The sequence below is a fragment of the Mesoplodon mirus genome, assembly GCF_964341445.2.
Source record: "Mesoplodon mirus genome assembly, chromosome: 2".
In the NCBI taxonomy this organism is placed as follows: domain Eukaryota; kingdom Metazoa; phylum Chordata; class Mammalia; order Artiodactyla; family Ziphiidae; genus Mesoplodon; species Mesoplodon mirus.
In genome coordinates, this window is record NC_138977.1 from 123386084 (window position 1) to 123404868 (window position 18785).

Sequence of the window (18785 nt, forward strand, 5' to 3'; positions counted from 1 at the left end):
CTGGGGCCATAGGGCCTCACACATGGGCTCCAGCCTGGGGGGGGGGGCGGGGGGAGGGCAAGCTCAGCCAACAGCAAGGGCACCGCCCTAAAGAGGTGGAGCTTCAAACACCGTGGACATGGACAGGCAGGCTGCTCGGGTCGAGGGGACGGGAAAAGGGCACAAAGATACGCAAATTCAGGAAAAAATGAGGGAGAAACAGCTGCATTAGACATTAGACGTTAGAATGATCAAGTGACACCTTTACACCCTATCCATACACTTGAAAACCTGCGTGAAGTAGATTTTCTAAAAAATGTTGTCAAAAACTCAGAACTATGTCTAAGAATTCACAGATGCATTCTTTCAAACAGTCAAGAAACAGATAATTCCTACGATATTTAGAACGTTCTTGGAAGGGAGGAAAAGAAGGAAATCCTCCTGGTTATTTCTGTGAAATCAGCACAAGAAGGATGCCAAAACTCGGCTGGGGTGGGCCAGGCTCCCACGGAAACAGCAGTGCCAAATGCTAAGCCAGAGATGGGACTGAAGGTTGGCATTTCTTACAGAATTCTACAGAAAAGGTTCATTTTAGGGAGGCAAAGGTGGCCCGATCAGAAAGCAGTTACGTGCCGACGCTGTCGGGGCCCCCAGCCCGCCTGGTGCGGCAGGGACCGTGTGCCTGTTCCCAGCCCCCGCCTAGGGTCCCGGCTCGGCCTCTCACTTCCTCTCCTGTGGAGGGTGTTGAGCTGAGGGGGCCGCCCCGCAGGCACGAGGGCAGGGGATGAAGCTCTCATTGTCCCCGGCCTGCCTGGAAACCGGCCTCAGGCACCGTGGTCCACACACTTGACCATCCCAACGGCAGGCGTCCTCGGTAACACAACCCCTCTTAAAGCAGCTTAATGGAGGCGTAGCGGCCATACTATAAATCACGCAATTAGACAAACATGCACATCCGTGAAGCCATCACCACAGTCAGGGTACTGGACACATCTGTCCTCCCAAAGTTCCTGGTGGCCCCGTGTAATTCCTCCCACCAAACCACGTGCAGACGACCTCTGATCTCCTTTCTGTGCATGCAGGTCACTCCCCAGAATCTTATATAAATGCAGTCACAACACAGGCGGCCATCACGGGAAGGGGCTGGCTGTTCACCGAGGTGGTGCTTTGCTGAGTGCCCACCGTTCCTGCCCCTTTAGGGCTGAGAGGGTGAGCACCGAGGGTGTGTCCCGTCACCAGTAACAGACACGGGGTTGCTTCCAGTTTGGTCTTTGTGGATAAAGCCGCACAGACAAGTCTTTGTGTGCGTGCCTGATTCATTTGTTGTAGGGGGATACCCACGTGTGGACACCGAGTCGTATGGCAAACCGAGGTTCCACTTTTCAGGAACTGTCAGTTTTCCAAAGTAGTTGTACCGTTTTAAACTCCCACCAGCGTGTACGGGGCCCCCATTGCTCCGCATTCCCGCCAACACATGCTCCTCAGTGGCCCTGAAGTTCTAACCGCCACGGCGGGTGTGAAGCAGCCGCTGCCTTTCTCTCCTGAACAGGGATGTGAAGCATCTTTTTATGTGCTTAGTAGCTATTTTTATATCTTTTTTGATGGAATCCCTATTCAAATCATTTGCACACTTTCAAACATGCACTTTTTATTTTAGAACAATCTTAGATTTACAGAAAAAGTATGAAGAGAGGCAGTACAGAGTTCCCGCGTGCCCCGCAAACACGTAACGTTAGAGTAGCACAACTGTCACAGTCGAGGAGCCCACGTCAAGAACGTTATTACTAACTGATTTCCACAGTGTCTGCCTGAGGTTCCCTCTCTGTTCCGGGATCCTGTCCAGGGACCATATACGTCAGTCATCACACCTCCTTAGGCACCTCTGGGCTGCGACAATTTCTCAAACTTTCCTTGTTTTTGATGACCTGGCCAGCTTTGAGGAGTGCTTTTCGGGAATTTTGTATGTCTCTCAAGTAGGATTTGTCTGATGTTTTTCTCTTGATTAGACTGGGTGATGGGTTTGGGGAGGAGGACCCCAGAGGATGCAGTGCCCTTCTCATCCCTTCCCATCCCGTCTAGGTCATGCTCTCGTTGTGACCTGCCACCTCGATCTCCCAATTTGAGCTGAGCGCTATGGTCCACCTCCTTGAGCTTCTGCCCATTTCTTTCTTTTTTTTTTTTAGTCATGTGCATGATATATATATATATATATTTAATAGATTTATTTATTTATTTATTTATTTATTTATTTATTGGCTGTGTTGGGTCTTCATTGCTGCGCGCAGGCTTTCTCTAGTTGCGGTGAGCAGGGGCTACCCTTTGTTGCGGTGCGCGGGCTTCTCATTGCGGTGGCTTCTCTTGTTGCAGAGCACGGGCTCTAGGCGCGCAGGCTTCAGTAGTTGTGGCATGTGGGCTTCAGTAGTTGTGGCTCGAGGGCTCTATAACACAGGCTCAGTAGTTGTTGCGCATGGGCTTAGTTGCTCTGTGGCATGTGGGATCTTCCTGGACCAGGGCTTGAACCCGTGTCCCCTGCATTGGCAGGCGGATTCTTAACCACTGCACCACTAGGGAAGCCCCTTCTGCCCATTTCTTGATTGGGTTGTTGATCTTATTATTGAATGGTAATTGGTATTCTGGATACAAGTCCAATTTTATTAATCTTCTTAACTAACTTTTTTCATCCCCACCCCCCATTTCATTAATTTCTATTTTGATCTTTATTTCCTTTCTTCTACTTATTTTGGGTTTCACTTGATTTTCTTTTCCTAGTTTCAGATGTTAGAAGTTGAAGTTAAGGGACTTTCCTGGTGGTCCAGTGGCTGGGACTCCGCACTCCTTAGTGCAGGGGGCCTGGGTTCAATCCTTGGTTGGGGAACTAGATTCCACATGCCACAACTAAGACCCGACACAGCCAAATAAAATATAAATAAATAAATATTTTTTTAAAAAGAAGTTGAAGTTAATCATTTGAGACTTTTCTTCATTTCTATTGAGGTGTATAGTGATATAAATTTGCCTTTAAACATGACTTTCCTGAATCCCACAAATTACCTTTTTTAAATTTCCATTCAGTTTACAACAATTTCTAATTTCCCTCTTAATCCCTTCTTGGCCCCATGGGTTGTTTAGAAGTGTGTTGTTTAGTTTCCAAATATTTGGGGGGATTTCCCAGATATCTTTCTGTTATGTATTTCTTGTTTCATCCCGATGTGGACAGAGAACACATTCTGCATGACTGGAATCTTTTACGTTTATTGAGACTGGTTTTGTGGCCAAGAATAAGGTCTATCTTGGTAAATGCTCTGTGAGCTGTCATCTGAAGTGTCTGTAGAATCAGTCGGCCAGGTCAGTTGGCAGTTTGCTCAGGTCTGTGCGTCCTTCTGAGTGTCACCACCCGAATCTGCAGGTTGTCTGTTTCTCTTCTAAGTTCTACCGGTTTTTGCTCACATGTCTTGAAGCTCAGTTATTACTTGTAGAAATGGTCGGGACTGTGGTGTCCTCTTGATTAACTGGCTCCTTTCTCACTAGGATAGGGCTGTCTTCACCCTTGGTCACAATCTTTGCTCTGAAATCTACTCTGTCTGACACTGATGTGGCCCCTCCAGGCTTCTTTTGATTAATATTAACATGGCTTCTCTTTTTCCATCTTTTTACTTTTCCCTTATTTGTGTCTTTATATTTCAGGTGGGTTTCTTATAGGCCTCATAAAGTTGGGTCTTGATTTTCTACTCAATCCAACATCTCCGCCTTTTACGAGAATGCTCCCAAGAGGAAGAGCAGAAAAAGCCACAGATCACCAGGCATCCCTGAGAATAAGAAGGGACAACCTCGGTTGTGGGGAAAATTATCTTGACCCCGCCTAACAAAGCTTAAAGACAAGAGAGGAAAGAATCAAACTGTCTCTAAATAACCTGATCCCATACTGAACAAAGTGAGTATATTTAGGAAAACAAAAATATCCAGCAGCGACAGGGTGAACTAACTCACAATGTGTGGCATCCAGTGAAAATTTTCCAGGCATGCAAAGAAGTGGGAAATCACAAACCATAACGAGGAAGCACTGACAGAGATGACTATATAAATACGTATGGTGAAAATATCTAGAACATCATAGAGTTAAATGGCAAATGACAAACATGGAATGGTAAATAACAGAAAATTCACCTAAAATATATAAATCATAAATAATGGCAAATACTGGGTATTCAAAAATTTTGCTGAGTGAATTAAAGATGCTAAATCACACTGTTATCCCCAAAATGTAATTAAAAATGAGATCAACTTTATCCATCCAATCAGCAATAGTTTGACAAAACCCCATGTTGGGGAGCGTGTGTGTGATCTGCATGATGGAGCCTGGCTGTGGCATATTTTAGCAAGATCTACTTAGAGGGCAGTTTGGAAGCGTGTGGCAGAAGATTAGCCGTGCACATCCTTCTGCCGTACTGTATTCATGTCAACAAAGATATTGCGTGCTATTGATACCATGTATCAAATAGATAACTAATGAGGACCTACTGTATAGCTCAGGGAACTCTACTCAGTGCTCTGCGGTGACCTAAATGGGAAGGAAATCCAAAAAAGAGGGGATAAGGACTTCCCTGCTGGCGCAGTGACTAAGAATCCGCCTGCCAATGCAGGGGACACGGGTTCGATCCCTGGTCTGGGAAGATCCTACACTCTGCGGAGCAGCTAAGCCCGTGCACCACAACTACTGAGCCCGCGTGCCACAACAACTGGAGTCCGTGCGCCTAGAGCCTGTGCTCCACAACAAGAGAAGCCACTGCAATGAGATGTCCATGCACCTCAAGGAAGAGTAGCCCCCTCTCCCCACAACTAGAGAAAGCCCGCGCGCAGCAACAAAGACCCAACACAGCCAAAAATAAATAAAATAAAGAAATTTTTTTTAAAAATAGGGGATATATGTATATGTATGGCTGATTCACTTTGCTGTACAGCAGAAACTAATACAACATTGTAAAGCAACTACACTCCAATGAAAATTAATTAAAAAAACCAAAACACAAGGATATCATGGTTTCCTGAAGGCCACCCTCTGCAACCACAGCACTGCTGCCTGAACACAAGAACACGCCTGAAAGACAAAGCTCCTGCTTGACTTCTCTCCCACGCGGCGCCTGAGGCCTCACGTTTAGTGTTTATTTACCTGGGTTTTGTTTATCTGTTTCCGACACTAGAATGTATGCTTCATCAGACAGAGACTCTCTTTATTGCGATATTCTTTATTGCGGTGGTCTGCAACCAAACCCGCAATATCTCTGAGGTCTGCCTGCACTGGTCTTCCTGATCCCCGGCGGGCTCACTCCAGCTAACCCTGTGCTCCGTGTCCTAATTCCAGGAGGTCTAACAACAGATGGTACCGAGTTCTAGTTAAACATGCTGGATCAAACGCACGTGCTTATCTAAACCTCTTTCCACAACCCCACTAAAACTGGAGCAAGGAAATGTAAAAGTATAATTCCACAAGGACAAACAGAACAGGAGAGGACAGAACAAGGTAGCCGAGGTATCCAATTTGGGGAAATGGAGAGCAGGCGTGCAGGTGGCACCCAAGCAAGAACAGGGGGAGAGGCCACTGAGCAGCTGATGTGCTGGCAGAACCCAGGATGACTCTGGTATCAGAGGCGCTAGGTTCTGGGGGAGGTGGAGCACGAGGGAGGGGCTGAGGTCTGCATGAGGGGCACCTGCACTCCACACCCTGGGGACCCACCACCCAAGTGGCAAGGGGGAATCAAAAACCCGTTTCGCTGGAGAAACTGAACCAGAGCCCCTCCAGGCTCAGACCAGTCTCAGGCACTGTGGGGGCAGAGGTGACGCATCCACCTGCAGACAGGGGTCAAGGGGATAATTATTTCCCGAAATTGGGTACCTCGCCAAGCCCCCACCCACTGCCCTGCTCACGGAACCCACCATCCAGCCATGCAGAATCTGTTTCTGGAGAAATGGAGCCACGCCCCCCAACAAGACCGAAAGATGCTACCATCTGGGGCTCTCCAAACATAAAAGCCAGCTTCCCACATGTTTCTCCCACAGGTAAGCCAGAAGTCCCCCACAGCATGCAGGACCTCAGCCAGGCTTTCAGAACTCACCCAGAGAGCCCCCAGCATGAAGATGGCACCCAGACAGGCAAGGGTGCTCAGAGGAGACAGTACAAGGGCCAGGGGAGCCTTGTTCAGAATGCATGGGAACAGATTTTGAAAGTTAAAGATGTAAAATTTTTTAAAACTGAAATTTTAAAAAATTTCAGTTAAAAACTGAAATGAAAAATTCAGTTGAAGAGTTACAAAATGAAATTAAGGAAATATCCCAGAAAGTAGAACAGAAGATAAGGAGATGAACAACGGGAAAGAAAACAGAAGGAAACAGAGAATCAGAGCAGAGTGGCCCAGAGCTGAGAGGGTCAGGTGAGGGATCAGCAAGGAGGCAGCCAGAGCCCTGTCCCCGGGCTGAGTAAGTGCACCCGCAGGGGGATGAAAGAAGACCCACAGCAAGGTCCTGAGAGTTTGAAATTTCAAAATGCCAAGTCAAAGAGGAAACTGTAAAAGCCTCCAGAGAGAAAAGCAAACTGGTCATGTAAAAAGTACTGGAAGTGAGAACAGCCTGTGACTTAATAGCAACTTTAGAACCTGCAAGACAACTGAAAAAAGGCTTCAAAATTCCAAGGAGGAAATTCTTTAAAATCTACAATTTTATACCCAGCCCAACTGGCAGTTATGCCCCAAGGCAGAATAGACTCCATGGCCCTCCCGCGCGCCCTCTGTTGGAAAGTTCCCGAAGGCCCAGCAGGAGAGGAGCGAGGAGAGGGGCCTCGTCCATGAGGTGGGGACAGTGCACAGTGCTGATGGGGTGGAATGTGCCCGAGTCCTGGGGCAGCAGCTCCAGCAGTTTCTCTGGGACCTTTAACCACGTGGGAATATTGTGAGGGGGTGGGGCTGCTGGAGCATGGGAAGAGTTAGAACACAGAAAAACAGACAAACAGGAAACGAGATACATTAACTCAGGGCAAACCACAGGTTCAGGAGAAAAGAGTGTCCTCAAGGCGCCTGTGGCTGAGGGGACATGGGGGGAGGGGCAGGAGGTCTGTCCCAGCTCAGGGCCCCCACCCATTCCAGGAAACTAGCAGAATGTCTGAGATGATCCACGAGCGCATTACTGAGGAACAGCGGGGAGGCATCCACAAGGACCTTTCCTTGCTGGTACTTTCCGTTCCAATGGGCTCCTTGGGTCTGGATTCGAGTTATACCTGCAGCCCCACCTCTGCCAGGAAGATGGGAGGAAGGTGGGCAAATATGTACAAACTGTTCCTGGAACTTGGAGTTAAGTCTGTACTGATTCTATAGCTCATCACCCAAAGGGCAAGTTTCGTCTAAACCTGTCTACACAGCAGACGGAAACTTCCCTGAAACACGCACTGTTCAAAGAGCTGCTGTCAGGAAATGACGCTGTCCAGTGACTTCTGTCTAAAGCTGTTTTAAACCACAGTCACCATGGCAGGCTGATCCTTCTCCCCCAGCTTTGGAATAGCCAGCTGACCCCTGAACTAGTTCTAATAAATGGACAGCATAAAGAACTTTGCAGAGTCTTTTAAAATTAGAAATAGATCTGAAGGTATTTCTCCTGGAAAAAAATAATATTGTTTCAAATAAGTAATGAGTGATTCTAGCAGATGAGCTTGAAAGCAACGTGGTGTCTCAATTTTCCATATCACTTCTTTATGTTTTCTGTATTATTTCAATTCCTTACATTGAACATTTATTAGTTTCATGGTAGTTAAAAAAACACACTTTCATTGTAAAAAATAAATGTGGATAAATACCTCATCAAATTGAATGCAAAGATAAAAATATGTTTATGTATTAAGAAAACATTGACTGTAATACCAAGCCTCCAGATCAAAATCACAAAGAACAGAGGTGGGTGTGGGTGAAGGCCAGACAGAGGAGCTCACAGAACTGCTGGAAGGACTTGGCAAGAGCTCGAAACACACAGCGTCGCTCACGACAGCAACAATTAGAGCTTGAATCATGTTTTCAAAGGGCGTGCGGGTTCCAAAACACTGCAGAAGGTTTTTAAAAAGAAAATTTAGCCCATGTATTAAGATTAAATAAGTGAAATAGCAAGGAAGCATTTAAAAAAGGTGAAAGTTAAGGTGACACAAGTTAGATCAGATGTTAATTGTGAAGATACACATTCAACAGTTAATGTTCTTGCAAAGCGAAACATAAAGCGAAGCCCCTCAAAGACGCCCACCCCGCTGCCCTGTGGAGGGTGCTTGGCCTGAGGGGCCTGTGGCCGGGGTCCGCGGGCACCGCCTGCCTGGCCTGCATCAGAGTCTCCTCGACACCCCGGGCCAAGGAGTAGACCAGCGTCCAAGGAGCAGCCAAATCTGTCTCGCCACCATCCACTGTCCATCATCCACAGCCCCGGGGCCCGGCTTCCAAACGCCTGTCCAGCCGCACTCCCACCCGCTGGCCAAGCTCCGAAGGAACCGGAGGAGGGTGAGTGGACTTTCTGCCTCATCCTAGCCGGCAGACAGAGCCCACCCCCTCCTGAGTGTCTCTGCCCAGCCCTCGGGGAGGGGAGGCCCAAGGCATGGGGCCTGTCTCACCCTGCTGACCACCATGCTCTGGCCCCAGGCCTGGCGGCCTCGCCTCCTGAAGCTGGCCCAGGGGCACGGCTGGGGGGCTGGCCGGCTAGCTGGTCATGTGGGAGGCCCCCGCTCTAGTCTTGACTAAATCAGACCCCGGCCTGCGCTGCCCCCATCTTCTGTGATGCTCCTCCTGCTTCTGTGGCCTGGAAAACCTCTTTTGCTGGTCTGGGGCACTGGTCAGATGTTCCACACCCGTCGGGGAGAGGCCCCAGGCTGCCGCTGTCCCTGCCTGCTGAGCCAGGTGCCAGGTGGCACGTCTGGCCTTGGCTTCAGGAGGGGACACATGGAGACAGAGGCGAGATGAAAATGCCGATTAGCGAGTCCAAACAGAACTAGGATCTGAGACAGGTGGCGCGGCTGCTGGCTTCCTCGCGCCTGGACCCCAGCTCCCCTGCGCTGACCCGCTGCCCAGTCTGCCAGGGGAGGGCCCCGGGCCCTGAGGCCACCTGAGGCGGGAGCAGAGGCTCGCGAGCTTCTGCCCCCCAGCAGCCCCTCCTAGCCACCTCCATGCAGGCTCGGTGCCAGGTGCACAGACCCCCTTGACCACAGCCTGATGCACAGCTGGGGTGGGACAGCGAGGCACGGGGGCATCGGGGTGTTACGGTGTGGGGACTCAGGGACCCGGCCGTGTCTGCTCCTGCGCAGGGTGGGCTCCACCAGCAGGGTGTTGGCAGACAGCAGCCCGTGGACCAGGCGCAGAGCAGACCCATTTCCAGAGGCTTCCTTCTGAAGGACGCTAAGCGCAAGATGGTCCTCGCCCCCAAACACCCTCCAGGGCCTGAGGCTGGCAGTTTGCTGGGGCTCCGCCCTCACCTTCTGTTAAACTGTTTCTATTCTCCCTGCTTCCTCCTCCTGCCTGCAGTCCTTGCTCTTCTTCCTCTCCCAAGAGGCCCCCCACCTGTGGCCTTCCCGCCAGTTCTTGGGCCGCAGGGGGCCAGAGGGTGAAGGCAGAGGCCTGGGGCTGAGGCGGCCTGGGGTGCACGTGATGGGCAGCACCCTCCTGGTGAAGCCCACCTCCCAGCCTAGGAAGCAAAGCTCAGCAGGCAGTTCTGACGTTTCCAGTCGGACAAGGCCACAGCTTTCCCAGGGAAATGTTAGGAGCAGCCATTAGCACCAAAAGATGCAGACCCGGGGCTGCTCTAGCCAGCTGCCCGACCCCAGGAGTCCTTGACCTTCTGAGTCTCAGTCTGCACTGGTACCCAGCACCCAGCACTAGCACTCAGAATCCAACCCACAGTACCCTCAGCACACAACACACAGCACCCTCAGAACTCAGAACATAGCACTCAGCACCTGGCACTCAGTACCCAGTACCCTAAGCCTTCCACTGGCCCCCAAGGAGGGACCTGGCCTCAGACACTGCAGTTCATGGTCTAGTCGGGACCAAAAAGGACCCATAGGGTGGGATGGGGGCTCTCCCCGACCCTGCCGGGCTGCCCCCCTAAGAAGCAGCCAGAGGTCCTGACTGACCCTGGCAGGGGTGAGAGAAGCCACATTCTACCCTCTCCAGGAGATGAAAAAAGTGAGGGCAAAGCTGGAAAACAGTGATTTGTACAGAGACCAAGCACAGGCAGGCCAGGAAGAGGTTCTGGAGGGACCCCAGCCAGAGTCCCCCGCCCTCCACCCAGACAGGATCCGGGGGCTCTGAGCAGCCGACAGCCAACGGCAGGAGCCTCAGAAGGACCCCATTCTCCTCTCCTCTGCCACGTGGGGCAGAAGCCCCGAGGGGGCTGCCTTAGGGAGGGGCCGCTCGGAGCTGCCAGGAGCCCCCTCCCCTGATCTGTTTTGACCTGGGTTTGGGTTCACGAGGCTGAGGTCTCTGAAACTTGTCAGCATTGGGATTTGCCTGGACTTGATGCTGGCTCTGAGGTTTTCATTAAGTCCCTGCCTGCTCTGTAAAATGTCCCAGCATCAAATGCAGGGCGACCCGGAGCCAGCCTGGCAGCCTCCGACGTCAGCACAAGGTTATTGAGAGCTCATCACGCAGGAACTATTCAAACAAGTGCTTTAATCCCAACCAGACGTCCTCGCCAACCAAGGCAAAAAATAAATGAGTTTATGCGTTGAAGTGCATTATATGCAGTTTATTCCCTGGTTGGGGCTAAAGCATTTATAACCTTGTGGCACCTGAATTACCAGGAGTGCCCTCTCCTGAGGGAAGGGCTGTCCAGGGCTTCGGGAGAAAAGGCAGTTTCTCTGAAGTGCCCTTTCAGCCTCTACGAGACAAGGGGTAAGAAACGTCTTCACTGAGCCCCATGAAGTAAGCTAGCACTTTCTCGATCCAACATGGCACCTGGGAAGCCCATTCTGAATGAAAATTGGTATTTTATCTTCAAGTATTTGCCAGCCGCCTGTGGAGGAGGAGCCCGGCTCTCAAGAGTGAGCAGGGGAAGGAGAAGGCACCTCTGCCCTCTGAGAGCTCGTGGTCTTGGGGCTCCTGCACCTGGAAATCCAGGTTTCCCAAGCTGATGCAAGCTGCCTTGTTTGGAGGGTAATGTGCCTCCTTGGCCCTCACCTTCCCAGACCTTCTTGCCCATGACACATAAATGGAAACCATCTACGAGATTCCAAAGACACACTCGCCAAGCAGACAAAGGGACTGTCTCCTTCTTCCTCCCCTAACTGTATATGTGACGCTGGAGCAGCAGCAGCCACTATGTGACGGTGAGGAGCAAGCCGACTGCTCCACTAGGACGACAGTAGCACAATGAAAGCCAGAGCCAGGTCCCTGACGGCACCGCGAGCAGCTGAACCATTTCCTGACACCTCACCATGTGAAAAAGACAAACTTCGATTCAAATCACTCTCTGTCTGGTTCTCTGTAATGTGAGTCAAAAGCATTTTCCCCAGCGCAGAATTCTAGAGTTTCCCCTCCCAACCGGCTCCTTTCCCTGCAGTACAGCTCAGCTTGTGATGCTCATCCTACCAGATGCCAGAGAACCTGGCCTCCCCTGGCCAGTGTCCCAGCAGAGCAGCCCTGGGCATGTGGGAGGCCCCTGATAAGCAGAGTGAACCCTGAAACAGACAGATAGGGCAGAGGAGCCTGTGGGACCAGCCCAGGCCTCAGGACCTGGGTCTGGGACAGGATGGGGATGCCTGGCCTCGTCCTCGATGTAGAGTCCCATGGGTGGACACAGGGGGCCGGGACAGGACTGCCTCTGCGGCCCTGACCTGAGGTCTCTGGAGGCGAGGCAAGGGAGGGTCTGGGGAAGAGCCACGTCTGACTGGCAGAGACCTCGGGAGCCCCAGTTCTGGGCCCCCCAGGCAGCTGCAGACAGGCCTCAGCTGGGCGCTGCGGAGTTGGCAGCAGGGAAGGGGGGCTCTGGCTGCTGCACAGAAGAGGAAGGAGGCCCCCAACCCGGAGGTGGGGGAGGTGCTGGCCCTGAGGGAGGGGCTCCCTTGCCCAGGGCTTCTGGCTCACAGAGGGGGCTTTCCCTCATGTGAGCCCCGAGGTAGGCGCTGCCCTCCCTTCTCCTGGATCTGGTCCCCGTGGCCCCTACACATCTGGGAACTGATCCCCACGAGACCCCCTAGGTGTCCCGGCCGAGAGTGCATAGCCCACCACCAGCAAGGTGTGGAGGCCCCCGGCCCAGGCTCTCCTTGGGGGGTGTCAGTAGAGCACTTACCCTCCCTCCGCACAGGTCTGGGTGATAGAGCTCCTGCCGCCCGCACACGCGCAGACGTGCTGGCCTCAGGACAGCGGCTGGTCACTCCCTCGTCCCCCCCAACACACTAGGCACAGGCCCCCTGCCCTCCCACTCCTCAAGAGAGGGCAGCCTCTCAGCCGAGCCCAGACCAGCCTCCCTTCCCGCAGGACGGGCCCAGGGCTGACTCACCGCAGGACACCATCCACACTGACCGAGCCCCTGGATGTGGCCAGGGCAGACCTGAGCTCGGGGAGAAGACCCCTTAGGCTTGGGCACTGGGCTGCCTTCCAAGCCCGTCCCAGCCCCTACGGCCCCTGGACCTTTGCATGTACTGTGTCCCAGTCTGTCTACTCCTCCTTGGAGCCCACCTCGGACATGCCCTCCTCCATGAAATCCTCCCCTACCCCTCACCATCCCTGAGGACCTAAGCATGTTCCAGACACAGAACATGCCACACTGAGCAGAACAATGGGACAGACAGCCACGAACCGGGTCACTTGGGCCAAAATAGACACACTGCTCCTGATTTAGTCTGATGAGCGTCTACAGGGACCACGTTAACCCGACAACTGCCCACGCTCTTGTCCACGAGGTAAATATAGCTCCAGGGCCATTCGCCACTTCCTGGTCTTGGGGGAAAACAGTTTCTTCAAATTATACCCTTGAGGACCCTGAGTCTCAGATCTGTGCAGATGCGGCCGGAGCGCCTGGCCCTGGCTCAAGGCCACTTTGCCGCAGACAAGCTCCCAAGCCATCACGTGACTGTGCATCAGTGTTTTCTTCTCTTGGGGACGGAACGCTGGCTCATTTAAATGTGGGGGTGTGTTGATGGACCTCAGGAGGCCCAACACCTGTCAAGTCCTCCAGGACGTTTCTCTCGGGGAGAACAAGTTTGCCAATAGCTGCTCACTTTCCTCGACTACTTGGCCCCAGAAGAATGCTCCCTGGCCAGCCCTGAGTGCCCCCAGCTCCCCAGCCTCAGGGCAGATGCCGGCAGAGCCACGTCCCAGGGATCACGTCTTCTGAGTCTGAAGGAACCCAGGCGCCCCGTCAGTCCACGGAGAACTCAGGCCCTAAGAGCAGACACTCCAGGGGCCCCGCCCAGTCCCATGTGGGCTGCGTTGAGAGGGAGAGAGAGAGGTGGGCCCTGAGCAGAGCCCTCCAATGTCCACTCCAGGGGCCCAGAGGCCAGGCGTCTGCGCAGACCCTGCCATCTCACCTGTCCCTTCCTCTGTGGCCCACGCCACCCACCTGCCCTCAGAGGAACAGCTCGAAGCCGGGAATCTGTGTGAAGTCACGGTTTGGGCACGTTGGCCTTGCTGAGACGTGACAGGCAGGACAGCTGATGTGTCAGCACCTGGGTCCCACTGTTCACCACCCACAGCCGGGCCGCGGACAGCCCCCGCCCCCATGCCCGCAGCTTGCAGCCCACCTGCCGGCCCCTCCCAGCAGCCCTCCCCGGCCTGCCCGCACTGCCCCCCGCGGCCCCTCATCACCACGATGTTGACACCTCCTCATCAACCCCCGCTTCCCTTCCCTCCAGCAGTAGGTGCCCCCGAGGTCTGTGCCGGCTCCGACGTGACCTGCGGTCCCCAGAGAGGTGGGCTCTGTGTCCGACCAGACAGGCCAGTGGAGGAGAGGGCCCTCAGCAAGGCCCCGCGGCAGCCACAGCGGCAGGGCCAGAAGCCCGCCGGCAGGGCAGGGGCCCCAGTACAGGCCGGGCCGCAGACACAGGGCAGGCAGGTGTCTACAGAGGGTCATGGGCAGGGCTCACCTGGGATTCACGGCCATCCGAGTGTGAACTGGCTCTCCCTGACCCCGCGCCATCACTGTCTGTCCCGCAGCACCGGCACGCGGCCGGCTCGCCCGCGGCCCAGCCCCACCTCGTGGTGCCCAGGTCGTGCCGACAAGCAGGATGGATGGGGCAGAGGCTGCCGGTAGAGCGGAGACCAGACGACTGAGGGAGTGAGAGGCGTGTGTGCCCTGGACAAGCCCCGTCAGTCCTCCCTGGAACGCTCAGCGCTCGAGGGCGCTGGAGGGAGGGGTGAACACGTCAGGGCCAGACGGGTGGGGGCCAGAGGTGTGGAGGGCGTGCACCTGTCCACGGCCCTGCAGGTCCCAGGCAGGTCCCAGACTGGGCTCCTTCTAAGAGCCCCAGAGTGGACAAGGCTGGGCAGACACAGGCATGCATCTGGGGGGCTGTGGGCGCCCCGTCTGTCTGTCTGTGTGATGTGGGATTCCTGAGTCCTGCAGCTGCTATCCCCACTAGGCAGTCACCTGGAAACCTCTGCCCCAACAAAGGGCTTGCCTGAGATGCAGGGCCAGGCAGATGGCCCAGCTTAATTAGGCCACACGGAGTCTTGTCCCCAGTGCAGCAAACAAGGCCTGCCCGGGGCTCCCTCCAGGCCCGTCTCTCCCCTCATTTCCACTGTGAGCCTTTCTCTGAGTGTGCATGTGTGTGTGTGGATGTGTCTCTGCTTCTGGCCCTGACTCTATTTCTCAGTTTGTTTCTAATACATCCCTGTCTCTGTGCCTCTCTGTCTGCCAGTCTCTCTGTTTGCCTCTGTCTGTCTGTCCCTCTGTGTCTATGTCTGTCACTGTCTGTCTCCCTGTGTCTGTTTCTTGGTCTCTCTGTTTGTCTGTCTTTCTCTGTCTCCCTCTGTTTCTGTCTGTCCCTCTATGTCTCTCTGTGTCAATCTGTCTCTGTCTTCATCTCTTTGTCTGTCCCTCTGTCTGCCTCTCTGTCCTGCATTTACACTTCCTGACCTGATTCCTCAGGTTCCCCGGTCTCCGTCTCGGCCACCCGGTCTTTTCCATGATGTTTTCCTCAGCTGTCCTGTTCTGAGCCTCTAATCCCCCAGCCGCCTTCCCTGCCTGATCCCCGCAGCCTGGCTCCCGCTGCCCCGCTCCTGCATCCATCTCCCTCCAGTCCCGTTTCCCCACATCTCTGTGTCTCCAGTGTCCGAGGCATTTCCCTTCGTCTTTTTCTCGGTCTGTCTCTGGCCGTATCCCCACTGAGTTAGCCTGTCTCTGGACGGCGTCCGGGGTTCATCCCGCCTCTGTGTCCGGGGCTCTGGCCTGTCTCTCTTAGAATCATCTCCTGGTCTCCATCTGTCTGTCTCTCACCCACACTCATCCCGAGAGACCAAAATGACGCCCGCCAAGGGGAGAGAAAACACGGCAACAGAAAGCATGGCCTCACCTGGAGCAGCCCCTGTCCCCAGCAGCACTGGGGTGCGAATGGGGTGGGAGTTCGGGGGAACACCGGGTCTGGGGCCCCAGGGAGTAGCTGCTGCCCGACGGGCCTCCGCTGGCAGCGCTCAGGCTCCCACACCGCTGGTGAAGCCACCCTGTCACTGTCGTAGGAGAAACTTTGGGCTGACACGGAACAAAGGGAATCCAGGCTGGCAATTACCCAGCTAATTTCAGCCATGCAGAAAGCGAAATCAGATATTTCAGTTTTCTTGCAAGCCCACCTCAGGGCCTGAATTAGCCACCTAATTAATTATCTGTAACAGCCTGGGGCTGGCCGGGTGGAACGTGGATCCCTCCTGGTGCCAGGATGCTGTTCGTCTCTGCATCACGTTCCAGTGACGTAACCATTATGATTAGACTCAACCTGCAGCCTATCCTTGACCATGAAGTCTCAGGAAACGTGGCCCCAGGCCAGGCCCAGACGTCTTTCCATTTAATTTGTGTTGAGTGGAAATGCAGTCACTCTCCAGGAGACAAGCCCACCCGTGGGGTTCCTGTCCTGGGCACGGTGGCACTGGCCCCTCTATCCTGCCCCTCGTTCCTAGCACCAGAGCCCCCATGGTGCCCCACCTCTGGTGAAGAGCTCTCCATCACTCCTGCCAAGAGGTGGCCTTGTCATGCATCACCTGACACATGCCCGGCTGTGAAAGGCATCAGGTCAGGGTGTGACCCACAGAGGCCACGTATGGTCCCAGGGTGGTCCTGTCACACGAGGAAGACACCTCTAATGGCAGAATCAGGCAGCGGCCGCCGGCTCCCATCACAGGGAGCTCCCAGAGCTGGTGCTGCACCAGGGGAGCCAGGGTGCACAGGGCCGGCCCCGTGGGCCAGGCTGACCAGGATGCAACTATGTCAGTGTGGACCTCGATCCACTCCCCCGCCCACCTCCTGGGCCAGGGTCTCAGCTCACTGTCCTACATCTTCCTCTCCTGGGCCAGGCTCTCCAGCTGTGGTGATGGCCTTGACCCTAGGAGGCACAGGATTCCTTTCAAAAGCATCAGCAGGGTTGGAGGGGGGTCCCCTCCCCCAACACACAAAGAGGCTGCACTGCCTTCATGGGGACGGGGAGGTGGGGACGCAGGTGGGTACACACGAGCTACCCGGGGCCTCTTCTCTTATCCCCGTGCTCAGCCAGCCCCGGCTCCCTGTGCACGCTGGTGGCCCCTCCCTCGTGACACTGCAAAGTCCTTGCTGGATGCCACAGGTCCAGCTCTGCTCCTTACCCCCACTCTGCCTGCTGTGGCCACTCTGCGGCCTCCTGCACCTCTGCTCGTCAGAAGCAAAGTCCCCGTGGGGGGCCACCGGATCTGACCAGTGAGACTGACCCCTGATGCCCCCTGGGGTGTCCTCCCAAGGCCGACGGAGCTGCTGCTGCTCAGGACCATCTGGGGGGCTCCACCCGGCCACAGTGCACTGGCATGCATCCTCCCCCACCCCCAAAGCTGGCCAAGGGGATTCAGGACACACTGCTTTTGGCCCCTCCCTGTTAGTCCCCCCACCCCACCCCCCATCCCCGGTCCAGAGGGAGCCTGCAGGTGTGAGTGCAGTGACTGTGTGGTGAAGTCCGACGGTGACCATGTGCTGCGTGGGACCCCGTGTGTCTGTGTGCTGCTGGGTGTGCGGGGTGCCCCCCTCTCCCTACCTCCCAGGGCCTGTTTCATCACGAACTCCATGGTGATGGCTTTGAGTTCTCAGCGGCTCCTCGGAGGGTCACAGCTCACATGCGAATGTGGCCAGGAGTTCTCTGCTTGGGGAGAGGAAATGGTCACAGGTCACCAACGGGGCTGGGGGAGGACTTCTTCCTTGTCCCCTCCCAACTTCCCCTAGAAGCGGGTCTGGGGTGTGAGAGAGCATCATTCGTGGTCCCCCCAACACCTAGAGGCTGGACCTCAACATGGGACAGGCACCTGGGTCTGGGAAGGTCCCTGCAAAGTGGTCTCTCTGGGCCCCTGGGGTTTGTGAAGCCGGTGTCCGGCTGCTACCGCAGGGATGGGGGCGTGCAGCTCCGAGGAGCCTGCCTTTGAGAAGCGGGGGCAGGCCCAGGGGCGTCTGGAGGTGACTGGCACTGCTGCCTCCTTGGTGGAGCCCTGGGCCACGGGGGCGGAGACCCATCTAAAGGATGGGAAAGGTCAGTGTGGGTGGGACCTGGGTGGGAGCTCCCTTTGGCTTCGGATGGAAGTCTTGGGAGACCAGGTTTCATCCAGGGGAGAGGCCAGCACCCACTGCCCCCTGCACACAGCAGAGACTGGGGTGGAAGGAAGAAATTGCAGGGACCCCAGCCTTCGGGGGAACAAATGAAATGGCGGGCAGACCACCCCTCCACCTGCATCTGCATGGGTGGGGACCTCCAGGGTCCAGGCCAGCTGCAAGTCTGGTGAGGAGGTGCTTCCTGTAAAATCAGCAGCTGCAGTGCCCACCCCCCCACCCCTGTCTGGTGAGGTCTCTCCTGGCAAGGAAACCCAAGTCCCTGGAGATCCACTGTTTTATGGTTTTTTTTTTCCTTTTCAGATGAAGGAGACCCGCGTCTGTGCAGGCTGGGGAGAGATGGGGGGGCGGGCGTCCCCCTGCCTCTCCGCAAAGCGCTGGCGCGCAGGGGCGCCTTTGCCGCAAAGCAGATTCTCTTCCAAACTTCTCCCCTGCCTCCTGGTGGGGAGGGAGTCTCAGGGCCCAGCCCTGAGAGGCCGGGGCGCTGCTGGAGCTCCCCCAGTGCTCCCACCGCCCCACCGCACGGCTCAGGGCTCCCGCGGCCGCCGCACCCCTTGGCTTTGAGGGCGAGCGAGTTGCCCGGCTCTGCCAAGCGGCCCTCAGGCGGGAGAGCGCCAGGAGAAAGAAAGAAAAAGACAGAGGACGAGGGAGGGGAAGGGGAGACGCGAGAGGCAGGAGACTCGGAGAAGGAGCAAGAACGAGGGAGGGCGCGGGCCGGGACCCCTGGGCCGCTTCAGCACCGCGCCGGCGGACAGCGCCCGCCGGGGGCCGACTGAGCGCCCAGCCCGGGCCGGGTAGGGGGCATCTGGGGCCGAGTGCCCGCCCTGCGGGTCCTGAGAAGGAGCTGCGCGCGGGGACGCCGGTTACCTTCCTGGGGCTGGGGCCGGGGCGCGGGCGGGCGGGCGGTCAGTGGCAGAGCGCGCTCGGGCCGGCCGGGTCCATGTGGCGCCCCTGGAACTGCGGCTGAAGCTGAAGGGCACCGCGAGGAGGGCGCATCACATGTAGGCGCTCCCCGCCCCCCGCCCGCG

The 18785-nt window shown here is 55.5% G+C and overlaps 1 protein-coding gene across 2 annotated transcripts in view; it reads right to left on the reverse strand.

Annotated features, from left to right (window-relative positions):
* Positions 1-18762, reverse strand: part of CPLX1 (complexin 1) — a 37576-nt gene extending 18814 nt beyond the window's left edge. The window contains exons 1-2 of one of the 2 annotated variants that reach the window (XM_082605131.1): positions 18625-18762; positions 17195-17296 (exon numbers count right to left, since the gene is read on the reverse strand). In XM_082605131.1, coding sequence (XP_082461257.1) covers positions 17195-17225 — 31 coding nt within the window. In that variant the 5' untranslated portion in view covers positions 17226-17296; positions 18625-18762. Of the gene's footprint in view, positions 1-17194; positions 17300-18624 lie in introns of both variants that reach the window. The other variant, XM_082605130.1, reaches the window with a different exon arrangement.
* Positions 18763-18785: the final 23 nt, after the last annotated feature.